The sequence below is a fragment of the Limulus polyphemus genome, unplaced genomic scaffold (genome assembly GCF_000517525.1).
Source record: "Limulus polyphemus unplaced genomic scaffold, Limulus_polyphemus-2.1.2 Scaffold774, whole genome shotgun sequence".
NCBI classification, from domain to species: Eukaryota; Metazoa; Arthropoda; class Merostomata; order Xiphosura; family Limulidae; genus Limulus; species Limulus polyphemus.
The window spans coordinates 325096-347171 of NW_013666384.1; the positions used below are offsets into that span (position 1 = coordinate 325096).

Sequence of the window (22076 nt, forward strand, 5' to 3'; positions counted from 1 at the left end):
TGAGAAAAAGTGGAATTGGACTCATGTAACTCATGAAATTCAGAGAAATCAAGCATAACCAACTGACTGACCAACACGTGGCTTTAATGATTACAATTGCGGTGACTTTTATAATTTTTCGTCATAATGTGATTAAACAACAGTAAAAAAAGATTATAAATTAAAACAAGGAACTCAAATATTTTGAAGCATTTTTATTTAGATTAAACAATGGGCTAACTAGTGAGATACACTTGATTATCCACTATTTCGGTTGTCCACAATTTTCTGTCTTCTCCAGACTAGTATGGATAATCAAAGTACTAGTGTATATATGCTAGTTCACTATAAATAAAAAACCTCACCTCAAAAGTTTGAACAAAACAGAATATTAAATTACAAAATAATAATAGAAAACCACAAAAACAGGACAAGATAAAATCTAAATGTTAAAGACTGAATCACTATGTTAAACATGCTTAAGTATATTTTGCAGAGCACATTATAGAAAAAAAGTTATCGATTAGCTTGCTTAAGATATTTTTTAAATGAAAATATTAACAGAATCTTAAAAATTAATAAGCAAGATCTCTTGATACGTTAATGTAACACAGTTCTTTGTGAAATAAAAATCAGCATCGTGGATGCAATCATGGAGTGCAAAATGGATTAACCAAGTCTACCTTATGTTCTTCATAAAAACTATACCTTTTTCTATCATATTGCAACATGATAATTCAAATGAAGTATAAAATGATAGATCAACCCTTTTGCAATTTTCAAAAAAAAAACTCAGGACTGATTTGTGGTGTAAACTGTTCTCTTCCAGCAACATATCATCAAGCTAAGCTTTTACACTTTGCTGCAATCTCTATATGAATCTCTGATGAACTGAAAGCCATACTGGCTTATATACTTAAAAAGAACTGAAAAGGTCTTTCATTACATGTTTAAATTGCTAGCTAATGACTTCTCAAAGCAATCACATCACTCTATGACAATCAAGGTTGTGCAACAGTGATTGGCTGAAATCAATGAAATTACACTTGTATTTAAGTTACATGGCCACATTAATGCTATTTTGTTCAAAGCTATTTTGATTTACTCCCAGGGCTACGAGTGACACATTTTGCTCAGTAAATTCACAAACATAACTGTTTTTTGCTTGGAGTGCTCTGAAATCCATTCAAAGTCAAGATTTGTGATTGTATACATTTTTTCTTTAATAAATTTCAACTAAGAAGTTTTTTCTTAATTGTGTGGAAGAACAACTACAAGTTTATTTTACACATATATTTTTACTTAAATGGTGCAGTTTTGCCCTCTGGCTGAGAAGCATCCATCTAGATTCCATAGAGGTAAAGATGCTGGCTTGTTTTTAATTATCCATTTCTCCATCATAAACCATATGACAATGCACACTTAGAAACATTAAAAATCTTTAGAAGTTACAAGGATACAGACCACTGAAACTAACAGAACTCTAAATTCAGTTTTCTTCTTTAATATAATTAAAACATCTAAAAGGGGAAGTTGATTTTCATTTTCTTTTTAGTAAGTTGGATAACAGGATTTTATTCTACTGATTATTTTAACAAAGTTTTCTTAGTCACAGGAGAGAATGCAAATCACAACAGTCATCCAGGTACCTTTCCCATCATAGTTTTATATATTTAACATAATTTTTACTGAAATAATGTGGTATGTTTCAAACATTTTCTCTTCAAAATAACACACTACAGCTCTGGCATATGTGGGACTTACTTTGATGCCCATGTCACAAGTTTTCCATCATCTTTACTAATATAGAAATTTTTAACATTTTTTATTTAGTTTCTTTCTATGCAGTTTTGATGTAGAAACATGGTCCATAAAACCAATGAGGTTGTTTTGTTCTAGCTGCTTTTGTTCTCTATAGAAGATAATATCTACTGTGTTTGAGGGGATGTTGTTGTAACGTTGAAAATTCATAGGGTCAATGACTTTAACATTCTTCACTGACATAATGGGTGATGACTGTATGTTATAGCCACCAAATGCTGTAAAAGAATGACCAGTCACATGGTGATGCTATCACAAATAAATATTATTACCTATCTTGCAATATTGGAACCTTTATACTTACAAACTTCAACTTGGCTATTTAAGTATTTAACTCAACAGAGATCTTTCTTGAAAAATAGAGCCTGCCAACCAATTCACATATCCAGTAGAAGCAATATTTTTTGTGGTGTCCTTGATACAGAGTGATTCGAAAAATTTTAACACATATATGGGATTTTCTGTTACAGGGGTTTGATGATGGCAACAAGGTTGAATTTAGAGAAAAAAAAGGTAAGTTGCAGCCTGGATGGAGGTCATCAGCCTCCCACAATCATACAAAGGATGTTTCGTCGATACTTCAAGTCTGACCCACCTTCAAAGTTGACTATTTATTGAGTGTACACTAAGTTCATCATATCGGTCTGTTGCAGATGATTACAAAGGAAACAGTGGTTGTCCAAGAACAGGAAGGTCTCCTGCAGTGTTTGACCACTTTCTGACATGCATAAATATTTGTGGAGAGCAAGTTGAGAATGTATGAAACATAGGAAATAAAAAATATAAATCCATGTAAGTGTTAGAATTTTTTTAAATCACCCTGTATTGTTTTTGCATTCTGTCAAATGTGTCTCGTCTGTTTATTTCTCACAAAGCTTAAAACCAACTGAGTTTTGAATTCAGATTACATGTCTCTACAGAAACAATTCAGCTGAGGACTGGATGTGCTGCTGGTAGATGGCCTTCAGCAGTCAGAGCTGTTTCTCCAGTATATGAGACAACAGGTACTCAATGGGAAAAGACTGTGAACTATGGAGTAGTGAGCCTCTCCAAGATGAGAGGTACCCTGTGACATCAAACATGGCTCATGGTACTTACGGTCACAGAAGACTGTACAATGACTTGTCATAAGCAACTCAGCACTCTGTGACCTTGGGCTAGGGAACAATTATTAATCTAAGTATTGGCAATTCCTGAGTACAACTATCACCCAGTGCCCATGATATTGGTGACATCTCACCTGCAAGGAAGAGGCTTTAGCCAGCACCATAGGTTCCTGTGAGTGAGCCCAAGCAGATTTTACTAAAATTGTTCAGAGGTACAGCAAAGAGAGACCCCAGCCATTTCCTGAAACGTAATAAGTAAGTAACTGCTTGGAATGCCAGGAAAAGGCTGTCCGATGGCTGATACTATCTTTGGATAGTCCTGCTTTGGACAGCATTGAACACCTGGATGCCGAGCAGTAAGAGGACTGGAAGATAGTTGTTTATGAAATAAGTCACAGACTTGGCTCACAGGCAACCCAATGGCCAAAGTTCAAGGCTCCAAAGAGGACTGGCACAGAGGGACTATCTGTCTATGTGGACAGCTTAAGCAGATAGCCCTCAGATCAACCTATTCAGGCACTTCCACTACAACTGGCTGGACCTGTACTACATTTAACCAGCCACATACACATCCCAGCACCATAATGCAACCACACTGGTTTCTAATGAGTGAGCCTGGGATATCCAAGTATATCTATGGTGTACATGCTACAGACAATGCTGAGATATTGTGCATGATGGGAGAAGTAACACATATGTTTTAATTCTGCATTGATGAGGCTGAGCAGTAATGATAGCAGATTTACTGGTTCAAGCTGCTGGCTCAGCAGATGGCAGCAAACCCATAATACCTGTCCGATGCTGAGTAGCAAAGTAGGCAAGTTTATTGGTACAGGTTGATAGCACAACAGGTCCAGGATAAAAACAAAAAGCAGTGGACATTGTGCCAAACTTTATGGAATACTGAGAGCTTGGGAGAGCACAGTGAATTTCTTGCCCCAAAGAGTTTTGTGTTCAGCCCAGCTCTGTCAGGGTTGGTTGGCAAGGAGCAATGAGAACACTACTGGATATAGACACACCACCACTCTGGCTGGGCAATATTGACTGTGTTCTGGCAAATAAAAACAGGCTAGACATTAGAAGATAGCTACATTTCCATCTCTATTTGGATCTGGTACTGGAATTCCTGAGATGGGTGTACTAAGGTTCCACAAGAGAGTCATCCAATGACAGCCCACCTGTAACAATGGACTGCACAAATATATGTAGTGGAGAGGATAACAAATATACACAAGTGATGTTTCTAAAGTACCACCATATACAGAAGTGGTGTTCTATGGTTTAATACAGTCTTAGCCTAGTGTGTCGTTACTGCACAATGTGGTTGTAAAAGCCATGCATGAAATAAACTCTTTCTTATCCAGAAAGCAGTCAACAATATCTCAGAAAGTCATATGTCTAATGACGGATAAAGTTCCAGTGTTCTTGTAATTAGGTTTGTTGGGCTATCAAGCTGTAAACTGAAATGGATATAGGCATAGTTAGTGTAGTGAAAGTAACTGATGCAAGTAGAATTTTGGTGTTGTGCTCATTTCACTTCAGCCAAAAATAAGTATGAGGCTACCACTAAATCTGAGGATGTTGGTTAATGACTGTGCAATCGAGATCCAATTCAGTAAAACAATTAGTGAGTTGTTTGCTGAATATGTTGATATATCTGTGGGACTCGATGGCCAAGTGAGTCAAACAATGGTGATTCAGCATACATACAGGTAACACATCAAGCAAAAGCAATTGTTATGCCAACTTCCCTGGAGCACAAAAGGTTACTAGTGCTGAAATATAGTGAATGTTGAAGGACAAAGTGAGGTGCTAGGGTCATCTTCAGTAGTTATTGTCAAGAAAGAAGGAAGGTACAACAAGGATCTGTGTTAATTTTAGATGAGATGAATGTGGTAACTTGCAATGAAGTATTTCCTTTACCATGAACCTATGAATGTCTAGACAAGTTAAAAGGTTCCCACTGGTTTAACACTTGATCTGGCATTGAGATACCAGCAAGTCAAGTTGGATGAACAGAGAACTAAGACTGCTTTTAGTACAAGAGATGGCTTGTGTGAATACTACATTCGGCCATTCAATCTGTGTAACACGCCTGCCACTTTTGAGAGGCTAATGGAGTTGCACTGAAGGGACTGCAATTGGAGAGATGCCTGGCCTATGCTAATGATATTTTGGTATTTGGTAGCACTTTCAAGTCTGTGGCAAAATACCTGAAAAAATATTCTGGTAAATAAATAAAGCAGACTTGAATATGAAATATGGAAAATGCTTGCTTAAAAGCATGGAAGTGAAGTTTCTTGGTAAGGAAAGGTGAGGTCTCTACAGATCTGACTAAGGCAGTTGTGGTGAGAGAATGGCCTTGACCTATGACCAAATGAGAAGCCACAGTTTTCTCTGTTTAGTATTGTATTACCTGTGATTTGTGGCCAGCTTTTACAAGATAGCAGCACCACTTTCTGCTCTCGGAAAAGTCATGATGCACTTTGCATAGAGTGAGGAATATGAACAAGCATTCTAATTCTGAAAGCTTTGTTTAGTGGATGACCCAATGCTAGACTGTCCATGACAGAACAAGTTCCTCTCAGATACAAGTAACAGTGACAATGGAATTGGAGCAATGCATATGCAGGATGGAGTAAAACATGTAATCATGCTATTTATATGTTCATGACTTCTGAATGTAAATATTGTACAATAAAGGAAGAACTGCTTACAGGTGTGATCTTTCTGAAACATTATTGCCACTACATGTATGGTAGGAGGTTCACTGTTCAGGTAAATCATGCTTCAATGAAGTGCCCAATGAACTATGAAAATCTGGAAAGGGGATAAGATATTGGTTCACAATGTTGAAAGAACATGACCTTGTCTTGGTGCAACAAGGAAAGACAGATAGACTATCTTGCTGCACAGTGAGACTTATACATTTGTGGTGGAATGTCCTGATCGTGGACACTAAATGAGAGTTGAAATCATAGTCATTACCACCATAGCAAACACAAACATGAAGTAGAAGATCCCACTAGTGGATGGATGCCAAGATTAACACTTCAGAAGCTAGTTTTATATCCAATAAGCCAACCTATCCCCCACACCTACAAATAAAACTTTTTAAACAAGCCTTTTATGTGCCACCTTGTCAAATGTTTTCTGAAAATCTAGATATACTAAATCTACACCCATACCCTCACCTTCACAACCAGTAACATCTTCATAGAATTTCAAAAGATTAGTAACTCAAAATTTTCTCCTAGTGAAACTATGCTGACTAACTAATGAAATTTTAAAACTTTGTTAAATGACTTTGCAAAACATATTTTATCAGATTTCCAAAAACCTTTTTTCATGACTGATGATAGACTATAATTACTGGGACAATTCTCATCACCTCCCTTGAAAATAAAAATAGCATTAGCAAACTTCCCATCTTCTGGCATTTGCACATAATTCAAGAGCTTAAAAAAATAGCAGCAAGTTGCTCACATATCCAATCCTTAACCTCTTTTAAAACTTTGTAGATATTATTTAGCCAAGGAGCTTTATCATTTTTTAAATTTATAATTTTTTTACAAGCTCAGAATGAATGTGATCATCTTATTTCCATCTAGCAACTGTTCAAGATGGGGAACATTGCTTATATCTTCATTAGTAAAAATTAAAGAAAAATTAAAATTTAATAAACCAGCAACCTCATAACCATCCTATACAAGCCATCCCATACCATCTGTTAAAGGTCCTACTCCCTTCATAACATTTTTTCCTACCATTAATGTATCTAAAAAAATTCTAACCATTAAATTTTATATTTTCAGTCAACCCTTTAAACTTCTTATATTTATAAAGCTTTTCTTTAATTTCATCCTTTATACTTTTAGACTTGCAGTCACCCCTTTTTTTCTTGTCCATCTCAAATACATATAAAAATATATTTAAAAAAATTTTCCACATTTAATTAGTATCTTCAATCAATTCACTGACCCAATTAAATTTTCTAGTCTTTTTGATTTCCTAGTTTCCTGTTTGACCAATTCTCTTGATCTTCAATAATCCTCCAAGTCTTTCATCATTACATTTAATTCTTTTCATATCCCTTTGTGAACAATCCTGGTTTTTGTACTTGCAGACACCCTTTTCAGTCTATAAGGAAGATGCCTATCTTGAATATTTAAGAATTTATTTAAACATTTTTTCCACATTTGATCAGTATTTTCAGTCAATTCAGTTGTCCAATCTACAGCAGATATTCTTATCTCATCACTTCAAATTTTACTTTTTTGAAATCTGGAACCAAAATCTCATTAATCCTTTTATCTACCTACAGCAAAATATCAAATCTAATTGAGCACCCAAATATTCCCCAATCTCCACTTTACTAACCATTTCTGTATTAGAAGGTAACAATACATATAAAATAACATTATTCTTAATAGTTTTCCTAAGCAATTGGTGAACAAAAGAATTTTCAACAATATCTAAAAACATGTCTCCCTTATGATTTGACTAACATTTCCCAATCTAAAATGCCTGAAATTAAAATCTCACATAATTGTAACCTCATTAAGTTAACTGAATTCCTTATCTCCCTGTAGTTTCACATTGATTTCACCAGTTTCATCTGATGGTCTGTGACAAACTCCAACTAAAAGCCTTCTCCCCTTATAACCACTAACAGAAACCCAAATAGATTCATCCTCATTGCTATCAGTTTTGATATCAACTTTAACAGGATGTAACATATTTTACACATAAAACCACTCCTCCCCTTTTTTAGTACTCTATCCCTATCAAAGAACTTATAACCTTGTATATCAAAGAAATTCCTGTCATCCAATTTGTATAAATTTAGCCAGGTTTCAGTAACTCCCATTATATCAAAATTCCCTGCTCTGACCAGTATTCTCCACTGTATTTCTTATACTTCTAGCATCATAACAATAACAGTTTAGCCTACCATTAAAACTACCTTTGTAGCACATCCCTTGCTTACAAACCAGTCTAAATCCTAATTAAATATAAACCATCCACTCAAAAAAGCTCCCTTTTCCCACTGAACCAATTCTTCAAATCCAACCAGCCAACCTGTTCTTCTTTGCATATTAATCTAAGCCTAGCATTCAACCCTAGTGACCTACTTATAATTTTATCCCCACAGTTAAGCCTTGGCAGTACCCCTGACAGAACAAGTTATGATGGTCCTTTTTTTTTAAATGCCTTGTACTTAACAATAAGCTCCTCTGACCTACCCTTTCCTACATCATTAGCCCCAATGTGTACCACAAAGACTGCATCACTTCTAGCACCCTTTACTATATCATTTACTCTGCTGGTTATATCCTTGACCCCTGACCCTGGATAACATAATCTAATTCTTATTTACCTAATTAACTTACAGACTATCCTATCTCCATTCCCTACTAAAGGTTCTCCTATAACAGCAACTTCCTTAAATTTTTCATTCCCATCCATATATGTCCCGTTTGTTATACTTTTCAAGTTCATTGTCAGCACAAGCTAAAAGCTTAAATCTGTTGCTTAATAGAACCTGTTCATTATAATTAAATTCACTGTGTGTTCCCCAAATTTGTCTCACCACTTATATACTGTTTTCTCCAACAGCAACTGTGGGAGGCAAGAATGTGAGAAAAAATATTTAAAACACGGTGTTGCAATAAAAGACTAATGCTACTTCATGTGTCAGTACATTTTTATAAAAATCCATTCTTTTACCCCCTGTTAAAATCCAATAAATCTAGAATCGCACATTACATATGTGTCACTTTCCCACTGCCAACTTACCATACAAACACTATGAGTCTCCAAAGCCACAATGCATAATTCATGTGTGACAAAATGACTAAAAAGCAACATCAAAATCTATTCATGATTTTTGTTAAAGAGATCATCAAAGGACACAAAGATGATCAACCAACTCAAATGCTGAATCCCCCCAAAAAATGTACTAGTGAAACACAAACAGTTCAAAAAAGCCATAATCATTGGTTTCAAATGTACAGTTGGCTCAAGAAAGAGGAAAAATGCAAGTTTACTTTACTTTTAAAGCTGTATTTCAGGATCAGTCCTTGGGGCGGGTGATGTGTGCCCCCACACAGTATGCAAAAACTAACATTGCAATTAGCAGTTCTTGCCAATTTTAGAGGGGCAGGGGCACTGAATACAAAGTTCACACAAGCCACAATTTTGCTCAGGGCCGGCTCTGCTATTTATTTTTTTACATTACATCTTAGTACTTCATATTACTAAACTAATTGTACCTGTTTTAACATTAGTGGAATGCATTAACAAATTATTAGAACTACAGGACTAAGAATATTTCAGTTGGTTCCTAAATTTTTAATTGGTTAACAATTTATAAAATCTAGGCTAGATGCCCTTAAGGATTTTGTCTTTGAGCCCCATTACTACTTGTTAGCAGAAGCCAAGACAGTTGGAGTGAATAGATATAATACCTAATACATCCACAGTTTGCACAACTTAAGGTGGTAGTTAAGAGTGTGTAAACTTAGTTACATTGGGCTTTGCAACCTATAATTTCTGAGTGGTATTTGGCATACAATGTAAGCCCTACATTTTGTGTTTATCACTTGATTTACTTTTTGAGTTAGGACAGTCATACAAAAAAAACAATCAGTAGAAAAAAAACTAGGCAGATAACATTTCTGTTAGCTTCCACGACATTTTTCCTTTGAAGAAAGAGGTCTTTTGACCTTCATGGAACCTGCCCAGGGTCGATTGGGCAGAACTCTGTCTGAAGAAGGAGACTCCAATGACTGAGGGTATGACTGAATAATGGTCCTGTGCCTTGAGGCCAAAAAAGAGGGACTCTACAGTCACTGGAAGCAATGGTGGGGACAGAGACAGGCATAGACATGGACCTGTCAACTTCCAACCACAGAGGGCTATACACTCTCTGCATGATATGATAAGAGAAAAACTATGTTGGAGGCATGGAAAAATCTGTCTGCATGCCTACTGTAGCAGTGAAATGTAGTGTAGTACCATATGTCTAAGATGGAGCAGGTAACAACTTCTGAGCTTCTGGATAAAAAATTTTGTTTACAGTCCTTAACTGCTGTACCTCTTTTTCCTCCACCCACTTAGGGCAAGATCGAAAGTAAGTGGGATGGATCCAGATAATGAAAAACATTGAGAAATGGTAAAGGATGATATATAAATCGGAACAACAAAAACCACATGCCAGGAGGGGGGAGGATTGAGGTCGTAAGAGAAATATTTTACAAGGAAGAAATTGTAATGGGTTTAAATAGAGAACTGGACAAGATAAGAAGAATAACATGGAGATCCCAATCCAGCAGAACAAAAGAAACGTGTCATATGGACCAGATGAAAGAAATGGAACAGCCTGGGGAAGAAAAACTTTCTGGAAGATGAATAAAAGAAGGAGTTTGACAGACAAGCTCTATAAAGATCAACAGTTGAAACAGACAAACCCTGGACAACAACCATATGAAGAGTTGGGATAGGTGAGGAACAGAAGTACAGGAGGGATGGAAACCCTGGGAAGAAGACCAAAGACTGAAGCAAGACTTATGCCTCTGGTACATAGACAAAGAGGAAGTGCACAAGGTGTAAGCAATGAAAGATGCGACACGAGGAGCGAGTCCCTGAACTGAGGCATGGGGCTGGACAAAAGACACACAGAAAGATAGAATTTGGTGATATTGGGATGAAAAACAACCAATTGCAGTGGACAGAAGAGTGAACAGGACAGAGAATGGGGCAGGGTCTGTTGTTCCATGAAGGGCCAGAGTAGAGGGAACTATGTTGGAGTCAGCCAGCCCGAATCAACCAACAGAACTCAAGAAGGAGGGGTCTAGATAAAGGAAAAGACCCAGAAAAGGAGGAGTCTGAATGGAGGGTGGGCATATAGGGGCTAGCCCCTGAGACGAGACAACTTATCAGGCAAAAGTTGCTATGAAAGAAGGAGTGTGGAAACATCTGGATGAAAAAACATCAGACTGTGGATGACTAGGGACAGGACAGAGAAAAGGATAAGGTGTAAGGGCCAGAGCAGAGGGAGCCACATCTGAGTGGCCAATACAAAAGAACTAGTGGAGCACAAGGTTTGGTCTAGATAAGGGAAAAGACCCGGAAGATGAGTCAATTCGAAGGGTAGGCATATAGGTGAAGACCCCTCTAATCTTGACTGAAAGCATCTATCTCCACACCTGAAGGGTGAGGAACTGAAGACTAAAAGGAAGAAAGTGTGGCATACCAGTGACTGGAAAACACATACCAATATGCAGTGTTCCCAGTTGAGAACAAACCCACAGAAAAACATGATTAAAAAGAGATCACTCTGTGGAGAACCTGGTAGGTACATAATAAGCAATCAGCCACAAGAACCAGAACTCGGGGAACATGACTCACCAGAATATCAAAGGTTCTTGGCCCAGTACATGAAATCCAGAGTCTGACCAGTGAGAGATCAGTCCGTGGTTCCACCTTTCTAGGTGATAAAGCTGCCAATAGTGGAATTTCAGAAAAACAAACCATTCTCCCAATGAACTGCCAAGGTACTAGGATGTGGATATGGAGAGTACCCCAAAACTCAGGGGAATCGAGGAAAATGGGATGGTCCAAGGAATTGTGAAGGAAGTGTCACTTGTCAAGAAGTATCCAATGAAATAAATGGATATAGAGAGAAGGAGAAGGGATGTCAAATGTGACTGTCTGATCAATATCTTGGAGCTAATGTGGAGAAGGCTGGGCTTGACCAAGAAAAGGAAGTGAACCTCAAATGAATAAGATACTGAGGGGGTAGCAAAGGACTTCTCCAAACAGAAAAGAAACCCACTTGTGAAGCTTCTCGAAGAAGGAAGTAGGTGTTAGTGACTGACCGGACACAGGAAGAGGCAAGCAGAAGCCTGTCTTCCATGAAATGTAAATCTGAAGACTCAAATGAGTGAAGATGATGTGTAAAAGAGCATACTGCTACACAAAACACATACAGAACTGAATAAAGACAGTCTGTGAGTGCCTAGAGGAATTGAAGAAAATAACACGATACTAGAGCATAAAACTTTAAACTTGTGTATAGGGAGACAAAGAAGGACAGGAGTAAACTCCTGGTTGGGTGGGCTCCACACATTAGATAGCTCCACTGTGTAGTAGGACATGAACAGACTGAATAAGACGATTGGACAAGGTACGATCCCAAAGAGGAAGGGAGGAGATTTGCAAAGTAAGTAGTGTGGGAGCAAAACGGAAGTCAGAAACCTTCATAGAGAACAGTTGTGAAGTGTAACCAAATAGACACATAAACTAATAAAATTGAAGAAATTACACAGAATTATTGAACTAACAAAAAGTTAGGAATGTATAGTCTACGAAAAGCTTAAAAGTAACACACCTGCAAAACTAAGAAAATCAACCTGAAACATAAAACATTAAGTAACACCTAAAGTACAAAACCACTAAAGAGACTGATAAGATAAATGACACTTAAATATAGAATGTATAAGTTGAGTCAAAGAAACTATAAGACAAAGAACACAAAAAGAAAACTTACCCTAAAGAACATGATAATAAAAAAGAACCAAATTAACAAAAACAAAGATTGACTCAAAACTTATCCCCAATTAGATGTGACTAGTAGTAAAGATATTAAAAAAGGAGCTTGTAACTAAATAACATTAGTGAAAAATTGTAAAATATTAAACCAAATTAATGCAAGAAACAAATTCTAAATGTAAGTTGTAAACTAAAGTAACCTAGATGGTAAAAAAACTTACACAACATGAATGATGTAAATTATTGAGTGCAGAAATTAGATCCATACACACACACAAGCTCACATAAACTCATTGAACATGGGTATATCTACGGCGAGTGAGAAATACATATTGAAAAAACTTACCACAGATCTCCTGGGAAAAAGAACAAAAGTCTGTGCTTTCTTAGCAAACATCATGAAACCTGAGACTTAGGCCTGGTGTTATAACTAGGAAAATTATCTACTGCCATAAGAAACCCAAATTCATATCAACAAAGTAGAATTCGAGAAACTGAAACATCTCAAAAACAAAAGAGCAGAGACTTGAACTTGAAACTGATATTAATTGGTGATCACGCAAAATCAAAAATTGTGCAGTGACATGGAGAACACAAAACACAAAATACATGAAAATGCCAATCAAGAAAGTAATGATTGTGCTGCAAGGGTACTGGGAGCTACCTGCACAAGTATAGAGAGTTCAATTGGATTGGTGGAGGGTGGTCACATGATCAGCACATGTTGCTGCAATGATGCAAAAAATATAGTGCTATAAAACACTGGTGCATTTTTAAAAACTTTACTAATGCCTAAAGGGCAAATGAAGGTTGAGATAGCTATGGGGAAGCAAAAGTAGTACTGTCTCAGAACTATTTTGTCTACATTCACTTTCAGCATCACTAGACCTTTTGTGCAAAACAGTTATATTATATTTTGGGGTTTAGTACACACTTGCTGGCAATGTTTGTAGTCTTTTGACATGTGATTATGACTTGCAACTCTATTCACACTATACTATTCCAAAATATTGAATTTCAAAATTTGGCAAACCAAGGAAGAGATTTTTTAAAACCCCAAATTGTTGTATAAACACTAAAAAGAAATATATCTCCATTTCTAATAAAACAAGTTTGTAATATTTAAACATTTGCCACTAAATGTAAGTGGTATTTTTATCAGTTGCAAGATAACTGTTATTGGTTGTGAATGTAGTCTAATCAATTAGTTCCTCCCCATTAACTGTATTCACTTTTTAGGTACTGACACTGACCATAAATTGAAATGTTAAATATCTTTACATGTAACAAGCATGGTAAAAGCAAACACAAAGATGTATATTGCTCTCAAATCGAATCACAAACTGGAAATAAATGGCAAATATCCACTTTTTTGTAGTTTTCTAAAAAAAAAGTTTTCAGCCAAGAACAAATACAATTATTAAAATGTTATACAACATATTATTAAAAATACTATTAAATTTATTTTACTCAAATGTGAACAGATATATAGCAAAAGTTACAGTGAATTTCTAATTTTCCATGATTTTTCATCAAAAATCCAACTTTCTCCCCAAAAATTGGTATGTTCCATTACTTGAACCATCTTAAGACTTTTAATTGGACACAATGTACTAAGTTCATATTCTATTCCAATTTGTTATAGGTTATACCTAAAACAAATAAACTGACTGGACTATTACAGTAAAATAACTGGCATTCTTGTTAAGACAATCACTATGAACATCCATTCTTAAGACACCAAGTTAAGGTATTTTAAATCTTCCTAGCATTTCATGTTAAAGCCAATATTTTGATTATTGATTCCAGTAAATAACTACATGGTAAAACCCAGTGTAAAAATGGTATGGATTATAATAATTTTTTTTTATATATAAATAGTGAATTTACCTGTATCAAGTAAGTGTTTTTCTCCAAGAATCATTCCCCTGTCATTGGCTGTAAGTGCATGTCTGTTAAAACGTCTGGTGCTCAAAGATGAAGCTTCAGTCTTCTTAGTATATACATGCATAGGCTTGAAATCTGAAGGTAAACTTGGTGGTGGAAAATATTTCTTTCTTATGGCAGGTTTTGAAGCCATGTGAAATCCCTCAAGAGCCTCACTTAAGTGACTGGCTAACTTTCCTGAGAATAAACAAATTTGTTTAACCAAGTAAGCTAAAATAATTCTGCAAAATTTCTATGTTTGTCATTATCAAATAAACTACATGCATTAAACAAACACACAAACTTTTGAGTAAGAATATATTAAAAATGCATATAAACTTTAAACAAACAGGTTAGAATTAAATCTTGTAATAAAGCTCTTAATACTCCATTTGGTTTTAATTTTTATATTGAGTTTAGACTCAACATTCATTCCTTAAATATTAGGCTGATTATATAGTCTTTAGAGAAAATAAAAAAAAACATAACTGTTCTAAGTTAAAGGAATGTGTTAACCCATTCTGAACCATAAGGATGTCACTGACATTCCTTTATTTTTTAATTGTTGAAGTATTTAAACATGTTGCATGAAACTTAGAACAAAATTACTAAATAGTCTCTAGTTTCTGGAAAAAAAAAACTGACTTAGTTTAACAGTCGTTTTTTATGTTTTGAAATTTTCTAAAAATATTAAGATACTTCTTTCTGTTTAAGAATTAAATTTTTTCTTATGTTGATCAGAAAATTCCATTTTCTATATCCAGTAAGTTTCAACTTACTCATATTTACAAGGGATGGAATACAGCAAGACTGAAAAAGGATTACAAATTTGCAGGCAGATAGGCAAACAATTATTTTGGTCAGGGGACAATCAGGTACTAGAATGCAAAGAGCAATCTGCTCAGAGTAGACAAAGCAACATCCATAAAATTTTTCCCTGTTTGAAAAAAAATTAAGATGGAAAACCATCTATAGACATGAAATTCCTACCCCTGTATTCATTAACATATTTCTTTTGATACTTCATTATGCTGATTGCAGTAGTTACCACTTCTGATTATAAGTTGCAAAAGCATCACAAAACTAACAGAGGTGTATCTACGTCTTAGAACCTGATCTTTTGAAATGGCTTCAGGTTAGAGTAGTAACAACATGTTTGCTAACTATAATCTTGATGAAGATAAATTTATATCTAATAAATAGTTTCTTTTGAATAAATTGTGCATTATTTTATTTATTTGTGTTGTTTGAACATGATAAACTTAACAGTAGTATTATAATATGGGAATGTACTATGGCTTGGTCCAAATGGACTGAGCCAACAGAATGTTGAAACTATACAGATTATAGGAATTCTGAGTTTACTATATGGATCTACACAAAATTTGGCAAACTTTTAGTAAAATTACAAGTCTGTTGTGCACAAAAAATCAAACCTTTTAATAAAATATTTTTACTAAATATTTGTCTGTGAATTTATGAAGCCTTCCCTGAATCAGTACAAGTGAGAAGTAATTTCCCTAAAATAAATATAAATACTTCATCTTAGTTTCATTTTTATAACCTCTGAAATCTCCAAAATGAATATCAAGAGTTCTTTTTGATGAAACGTTATACTTATTTTCTGTACCCTAAAATTAACTATAATAAAACCATCAATGTAAAGTGAAAAATTTATAATTGTGACATTAAATGGATAATACCACTTCTTATTCTTCTTTGAATATATCATTTGTTGCCACACCTTCAATTTCATTATCTTCAAAAATTTTCAAGCTTTTTACATTTTCTTTTAATTTTATGGTTTTATAGCTTGTACTTGTACTATAGAAGTAGTTAATTTATCCATGAAAAGCTATAAATCACAATGGGAACAAATTAGTAGATTATTGTACACTGACATATATCGTGATGTGAACTATATAAACATTTGCACTCAAATATGTAACTCACTATGACTCATTTTTTCTCTAAATTCACTGTTCAAACAAAAATTAATAAACCTTTCAAAGTTAACATTTTCCTAAACTGAATATGTATTTCTGATAGATACTTATCCCCTCTCACAGGAGTTCAACAGTACCTCCTTTTGTAACTAGCGCTCCCTCTAATTATGCACATGTTAGTCACTTCGGGATTGGCATAACTAATAAAAGCAAATAACACCAGAAGTGGGGAGGACAGGTGGGGAAATGTGAATGGTGGTAAGTATCTATCAGAAATACATTTTCAGTTTAAGAAAATGTTAATTTCCGATACAATATCTTGTCTCCTCTCACAAAAAACTACAATCCCACACTCAACTTGTGGAGGGCCAGTGAGAAGATAATTCCCCTTTAGAAAATCACAAAGATAGAACGTGAGGTGTGATAAGGAATTAAAAACAATAAACCGGTGGGAGACCACACCACTTCTGAGCCAGGTATACTTTTCACCACCTAGTAATGTGTTGCCAAAATGTAAAGGGCAGAAACTTGGAGGAATCCCCAAAAATACAGAAATAATGGGACCTCCTGGTTTAGAGTGGTTAGGGCTCAACATACCGTAAATGGTAGTTCAACCTCAACAAACACCTGGCAGTATCTGGAATTGTACATCAGATTTGCATAAGGAAGAAGGTTCTTTACTTGTCACCTCAAAAACAGACTAGCAGGGAAGAAGAACTTCCGTAATAAGAACCTGTCTCTGCACACGTGCACTTCCAACATAACCAATACCTGTTCTACTGGGAACTGACATCTGGCAGATGGTAGGAAGGGGCACAGCCCAGGTGGGTGTACATTTCTGATCCAAAACTTGATGGCAATGGGAATTTTTTCGTGCAGTTGGCAGTAGGAAGAGGGTATCCAGTCTTACACAAGTGGGAAGTCATGTGACTCTTCCAGCTACAACCAACACCAGATCCACCAGGAACCAACATTCAGCAGATGGTGGTAAGATGAGCTGCAAATTTGGGGTTGCATCTCCAGTTCAAAACTTGGCAGCATTGGGAATTTATTGTCCAGTCCACAGTAGACGGAGGGTACTAGCCAAACAGCTGTGAGGACTTACGTGGCTGGACCGTCTCCACACAACACCAATCCCTAAGAATCCTGACATATGGAGGATGGTGGGAAGGAGGTCGTCTCAGCCAGAGAGGCAAACTGCAATATATATATACACACACATATGTGGCAGAGTGCTAGATTCAACACCTGGCAGCATGTAGAATTGTACATCAGGTCTGCAGAAGGAAAGGCATCATGCCATTGATATCCACAGAATGCCACCATCCTATTCTTAAAATGAATGGTATTATACACATTCAGCAAAAGACCGTACGGTATACCTACAAGCGGTCCTGCAGAACACCCCATTTCAACAGTGTAATATGATCTGGATAAGTGTTATGACATTGTACTTTGAAAGCATAGAGAACACATTGTAGGAGTCAATCAACTAACACCTGGCAGCCTCTGGAATGGTACATCAGATCTACAGTAGGAAGAGTCTCAACGTCACATTCATGTTGACAGATTGTAAAGTGTAGATTTAAGACTAAGTATACCTGGTCAGGCAACACTTACGACAGAGTGGGATCCATATATGTGGTAAAGGCCCCTGCAAAGAAAATTAAAAATGAATGGACAGACAGTGACAGCACTGATAATATGTCCCAAGGGAAGATGGAAATGTGCAGCCAGAAACATGGTAAGATGACAGACCTGATGGGAAGAAAACATGAAAAAGGAGACAATCATCAGAAGAAAGGAAAGAAAACACTGACACATAAACAGAAGGGTAATGAGGAAAAGGTCAAGTGAGAGGTGAGGATTTCACTGGAGATACAAAGAGGGTCAGGAACCATGGAACAATATGTGGCATATACTGGGCAAAGGAGGTGGGTGAGACCAGAACAGTAAGGAAATGGGATTATGAGACAATGGGGAAGATGAATGGAAGTAGAGGACCAGATGTACTGAAACAACTTTGAGAACCATGGATCGACCCCCAAAAGTGGACAAATTGAAGGAGTCCGGCCACACCAACCCTGATCCTAGAAGGGTGGTCAGAGTAAGACGAATATGGTGAAATGTAATTGAATTATCAGGGTCTGAGCCCTAATAAGCGAGAAGCAACACCAAACACTGGAGTCCAAATAAGGGAAGTTGGAATGATGATAATGAAAAGCATGATCATCCACAGTACATGGACATCAAGGCATAGTGACCCCCAAATGCAAATGCTCCCCCAAAATGTCTTGCATGAACTAATTGTATTAAAATATTCAGTGGCATGGTTTATATGAATAGATAATGAAAATAAATCAATTAGTTAAAAGCAACAATAGTTCCAGAAGTAGGCGTGCTTGCCAAAATAGCAACCCCAATAAACTAAAGTTTCTACAAGACAATTCTACAATATACAGCCTATACCCCATACCTCCCTAGCATTTTTTTCTTGAATTTATACAAATCTCAAAGTCACCCTTGGACCCTCAAATGCAGATTTCCACACCAATCCAGAAAATTCTCATGCCTAGTTAAATCTCATTACAACAACCTTGCACATCACATCAAGCACTATTTTTCCACCAAAATTTTGCCACCAAATTCAAAAAGACAATTGTAAGTATGATATAGAAGAAAAAATGCACTTGCTATTGGTAACAAACATGTCCAACAAATAAGGAGAAGGTGCTTTTATTGTAGGTTTGACAAATTTATTGATATCTCAGCAAATGAAGAAAGTAAGAGGTTAAATTTTTATATTCTTAGTTGTAATAATGTACAGTTTGCACTTCAAATTGGTTGGATACTGTGAAAGCCATATTATGAAATATACAAAATCTATAAAGGATAACGTAGAAACATCATGTGACACAGAGATGTGAAGATAAGAATATATTTTTTAATATTCTCTTTTGAAATTAGAATTTAAAACTTAAATATAGAAATTTGAATTAGAGATTACATTTTGATGCCTTGTTTATTGACATACAATGATAATTAGTTCATTTACTTAAATTTTGAATGTAATCCTGACATATGCATGTTATTCCAGCTAGGCATATAAGGTTGAAAAGTAAAATTTTCAAAATTATGTTTTCATAGTTCTCCTTTCAGATGCAGTAATGTGCTCCATTAAGTTAACAACTATCACTTTCTCAAATTGGAAGGAACAATGCAGGGTTTCTTGATTCTCTTACAGAAATAACAAAACAATTAATGTACTAAGCTATTCTTCTCAGCAGATGAGTCAATAGCTGCAGGTGATTATGACTTTAGTCTGCACATCACAGCTAATTCACTAAGGGTTGGGTATGCTAAATGGTTAATGTTAATTGTCATGTTTAAGTTCATGCTTGTTCTAAAGCTTATATTGTATGTGTATTTTACTCTTTTAATTTATTCAACAGGAGTAATGGAAGTTTTGGTTAACATTTCCTTTGTTTAGAATAGCAAGAATTCATTTTTTGTTTGTAGTCTTAGTTTTCTTTTAACTTTCAGGGAGAGCTCTTACAGCTCTAGCACAATTATTCTCTGTGTGAGTATTCAGCATGTACCTTTCAGTTCTTGCCAAATTTATTGTATTTTTACTGTCAATAACAACATCAGAACTCCTGTCTTTGTTTGCAGTCACTGTAATAGAATGTAAGGTTTAATGTGCATTGGTGTGAATGCAGGAGTTTTCAGCTATCACAGGAATTTGTGCCTTACAGTAAAACAAACTTAATGAAATCCAGAAGTAACTGGGATTCAACGTTTTTAGTATACATTGCTTTATAGTGACTAACTTAATTTGGGATTAGTTTAATTTAGAAAGCTGGTTATTTTAATAACACCATGCTTCACGGCTCAGTCATTTGGACACTATGAATGAACTGAGTGTATCTTCATGAAATTTTGCAAGCTTCTAATAAGTATTACAAGTCTGTTGTACACTGAATAGCGATGAGACAAGGGTGAGAACTTACATTAAGCGATACCAGGACCAAGAAATAACTAAGAGAGTTGGTATAAATAGTACAGTTAGTGTACTGCTTAGTTTTATATGATCCAGGGAAACGGAAATGGCATACAACTTGGCAGTGAACACAGAAACTATAAAAGGGATCCTGTGAGCAACCACCAAGCCATAACAAACCATGGTAGAGCCCACAGATTCACCTGATTTCAAACCATCCGTAAAAATCGGAACAGAAGAATGGTTTGAAAATATTCAGCAAAGAGAAGATGGTACATCTAATCGAGAGAATATCTGCCTTCCTCAGATGACTCAAAGAAAGGTCACAGGTGGGGAGCCATGGTGGGAGGGGTTGATCATTGAACTCAGCAATATCATCCAATGACAGACCCAATTAAGCCAGCTGTGTCTGGATACAAAGGCCAAAAGGAGGAATGGCAGACCATTTATTCCAAAATGCTCACTGAGGAAGGAAGACACAACCCCAAGTGGGATGCTGTGATAAGGATCAATATTTGGTAGCATATTGTAAACAAAGTATCAAACATCAAAGGTGAAGATGTTCATTGGACTTAGTGTACAAACTCTGGACTGGAGAAATGTGGAAAGCCCCCATGCAGAGTCAAAGCTCCAGATGATGTACAGGTTCCAACATCTTCAAGGCAGTGGGCCTGGCAGAATCATAGACCAGAGACTCATAGTCCAGCTTGGATTGCTGTGGTCCAGTTCAATAAGTGAGTAAGGGCAGTCTGAAGCTGCTGCTCAATAAACCTCATGTTCGACGACTGACAAGAGATATGGAAATTGTCAACATAGAAGCCATTTGCGACAGTAAGAGGAAGTTGTTTAGTGATAGCATTGATCTTGATACTGAAATTGGTGACATTCAAGATAACAGCCCTGAGGGACTCCAAGTTCCTGCATGAAAGAACAGGAAAGGGTTGAACCCATACAGACTTGGAATCATCTGTCAAGTAAATATTTAGAAATAAAAATGGGTAAATGGCCATGCAAACCAAAGGAGTGGAGGTTCTGCAAAATTCCAAACTTTCATGTAGTATCATAAGCTTTCTCAAGATCAAAGACACAAACAAGATGCTTTCTCTTGAGAAAAGCTTCCCTGATCGAGGTTTTGAGATTAATCGGGTGGTCCATGGTGGAGCACTCTCAACGAAAATCACATTGGGTGAGAGCAGATTGTTTGATTCAAGGTACCAAACAAGATGTACATTAAACATCATCTCCAATACCTTACAGAGACAGCTAGTCAAAGCAATTGGATGATAATTAGAAAGAATCTTGGGATCCTTCCCAGGCTTTGAGAAAGGAAAAACAAGTGAGGTAGGAGAGAGAGATGGTACAGCATCTCATAGTGAACATCATTGGTTCTGACTAATTTACTGCCAGGCTGATGAAGAGCAAGCTTAAGTTCCACCAATGGAAATTGACAGCCACTCAGCCCAAAACTTAATGGCCAAGAAGGCAGAGAAAAAAACAGAGGTGCTTGAAATATAAGCAAAGCCTAGAGCATTGGCAATACTTTGTACATCAGCAATTTCATGGCCATTGGAGAGCAAGATAGTTTGTTTGTTTTTTGAATTTCGTGCAAAGCTACACGAGGGCTATCTGTGCTAGCCGTCCCTAATTTAGCAGTGTAAGACTAGAGGGAATGCAGCTAGTCATCACCACCCACCGCCAACTCTTGGACTACTCTTTTACCAACGAATAGTGGGATTTACCGTC

The 22076-nt window shown here is 36.2% G+C and overlaps 1 protein-coding gene across 4 annotated transcripts in view; it reads right to left on the bottom strand.

Moving 5' to 3' along the window:
- LOC106460460 (G patch domain-containing protein 1-like) overlaps positions 1-22076 on the bottom strand; it is a 172570-nt gene that overhangs the window by 78979 nt on the left and 71515 nt on the right. For all 4 annotated transcript variants that reach the window (XM_013920154.2, XM_013920156.2, XM_022387179.1 and 1 more), the window contains exon 9: positions 14352-14585. In XM_013920154.2, coding sequence (XP_013775608.1) covers positions 14352-14585 — 234 coding nt within the window. The remainder of the gene's footprint in view (positions 1-14351; positions 14586-22076) is intronic.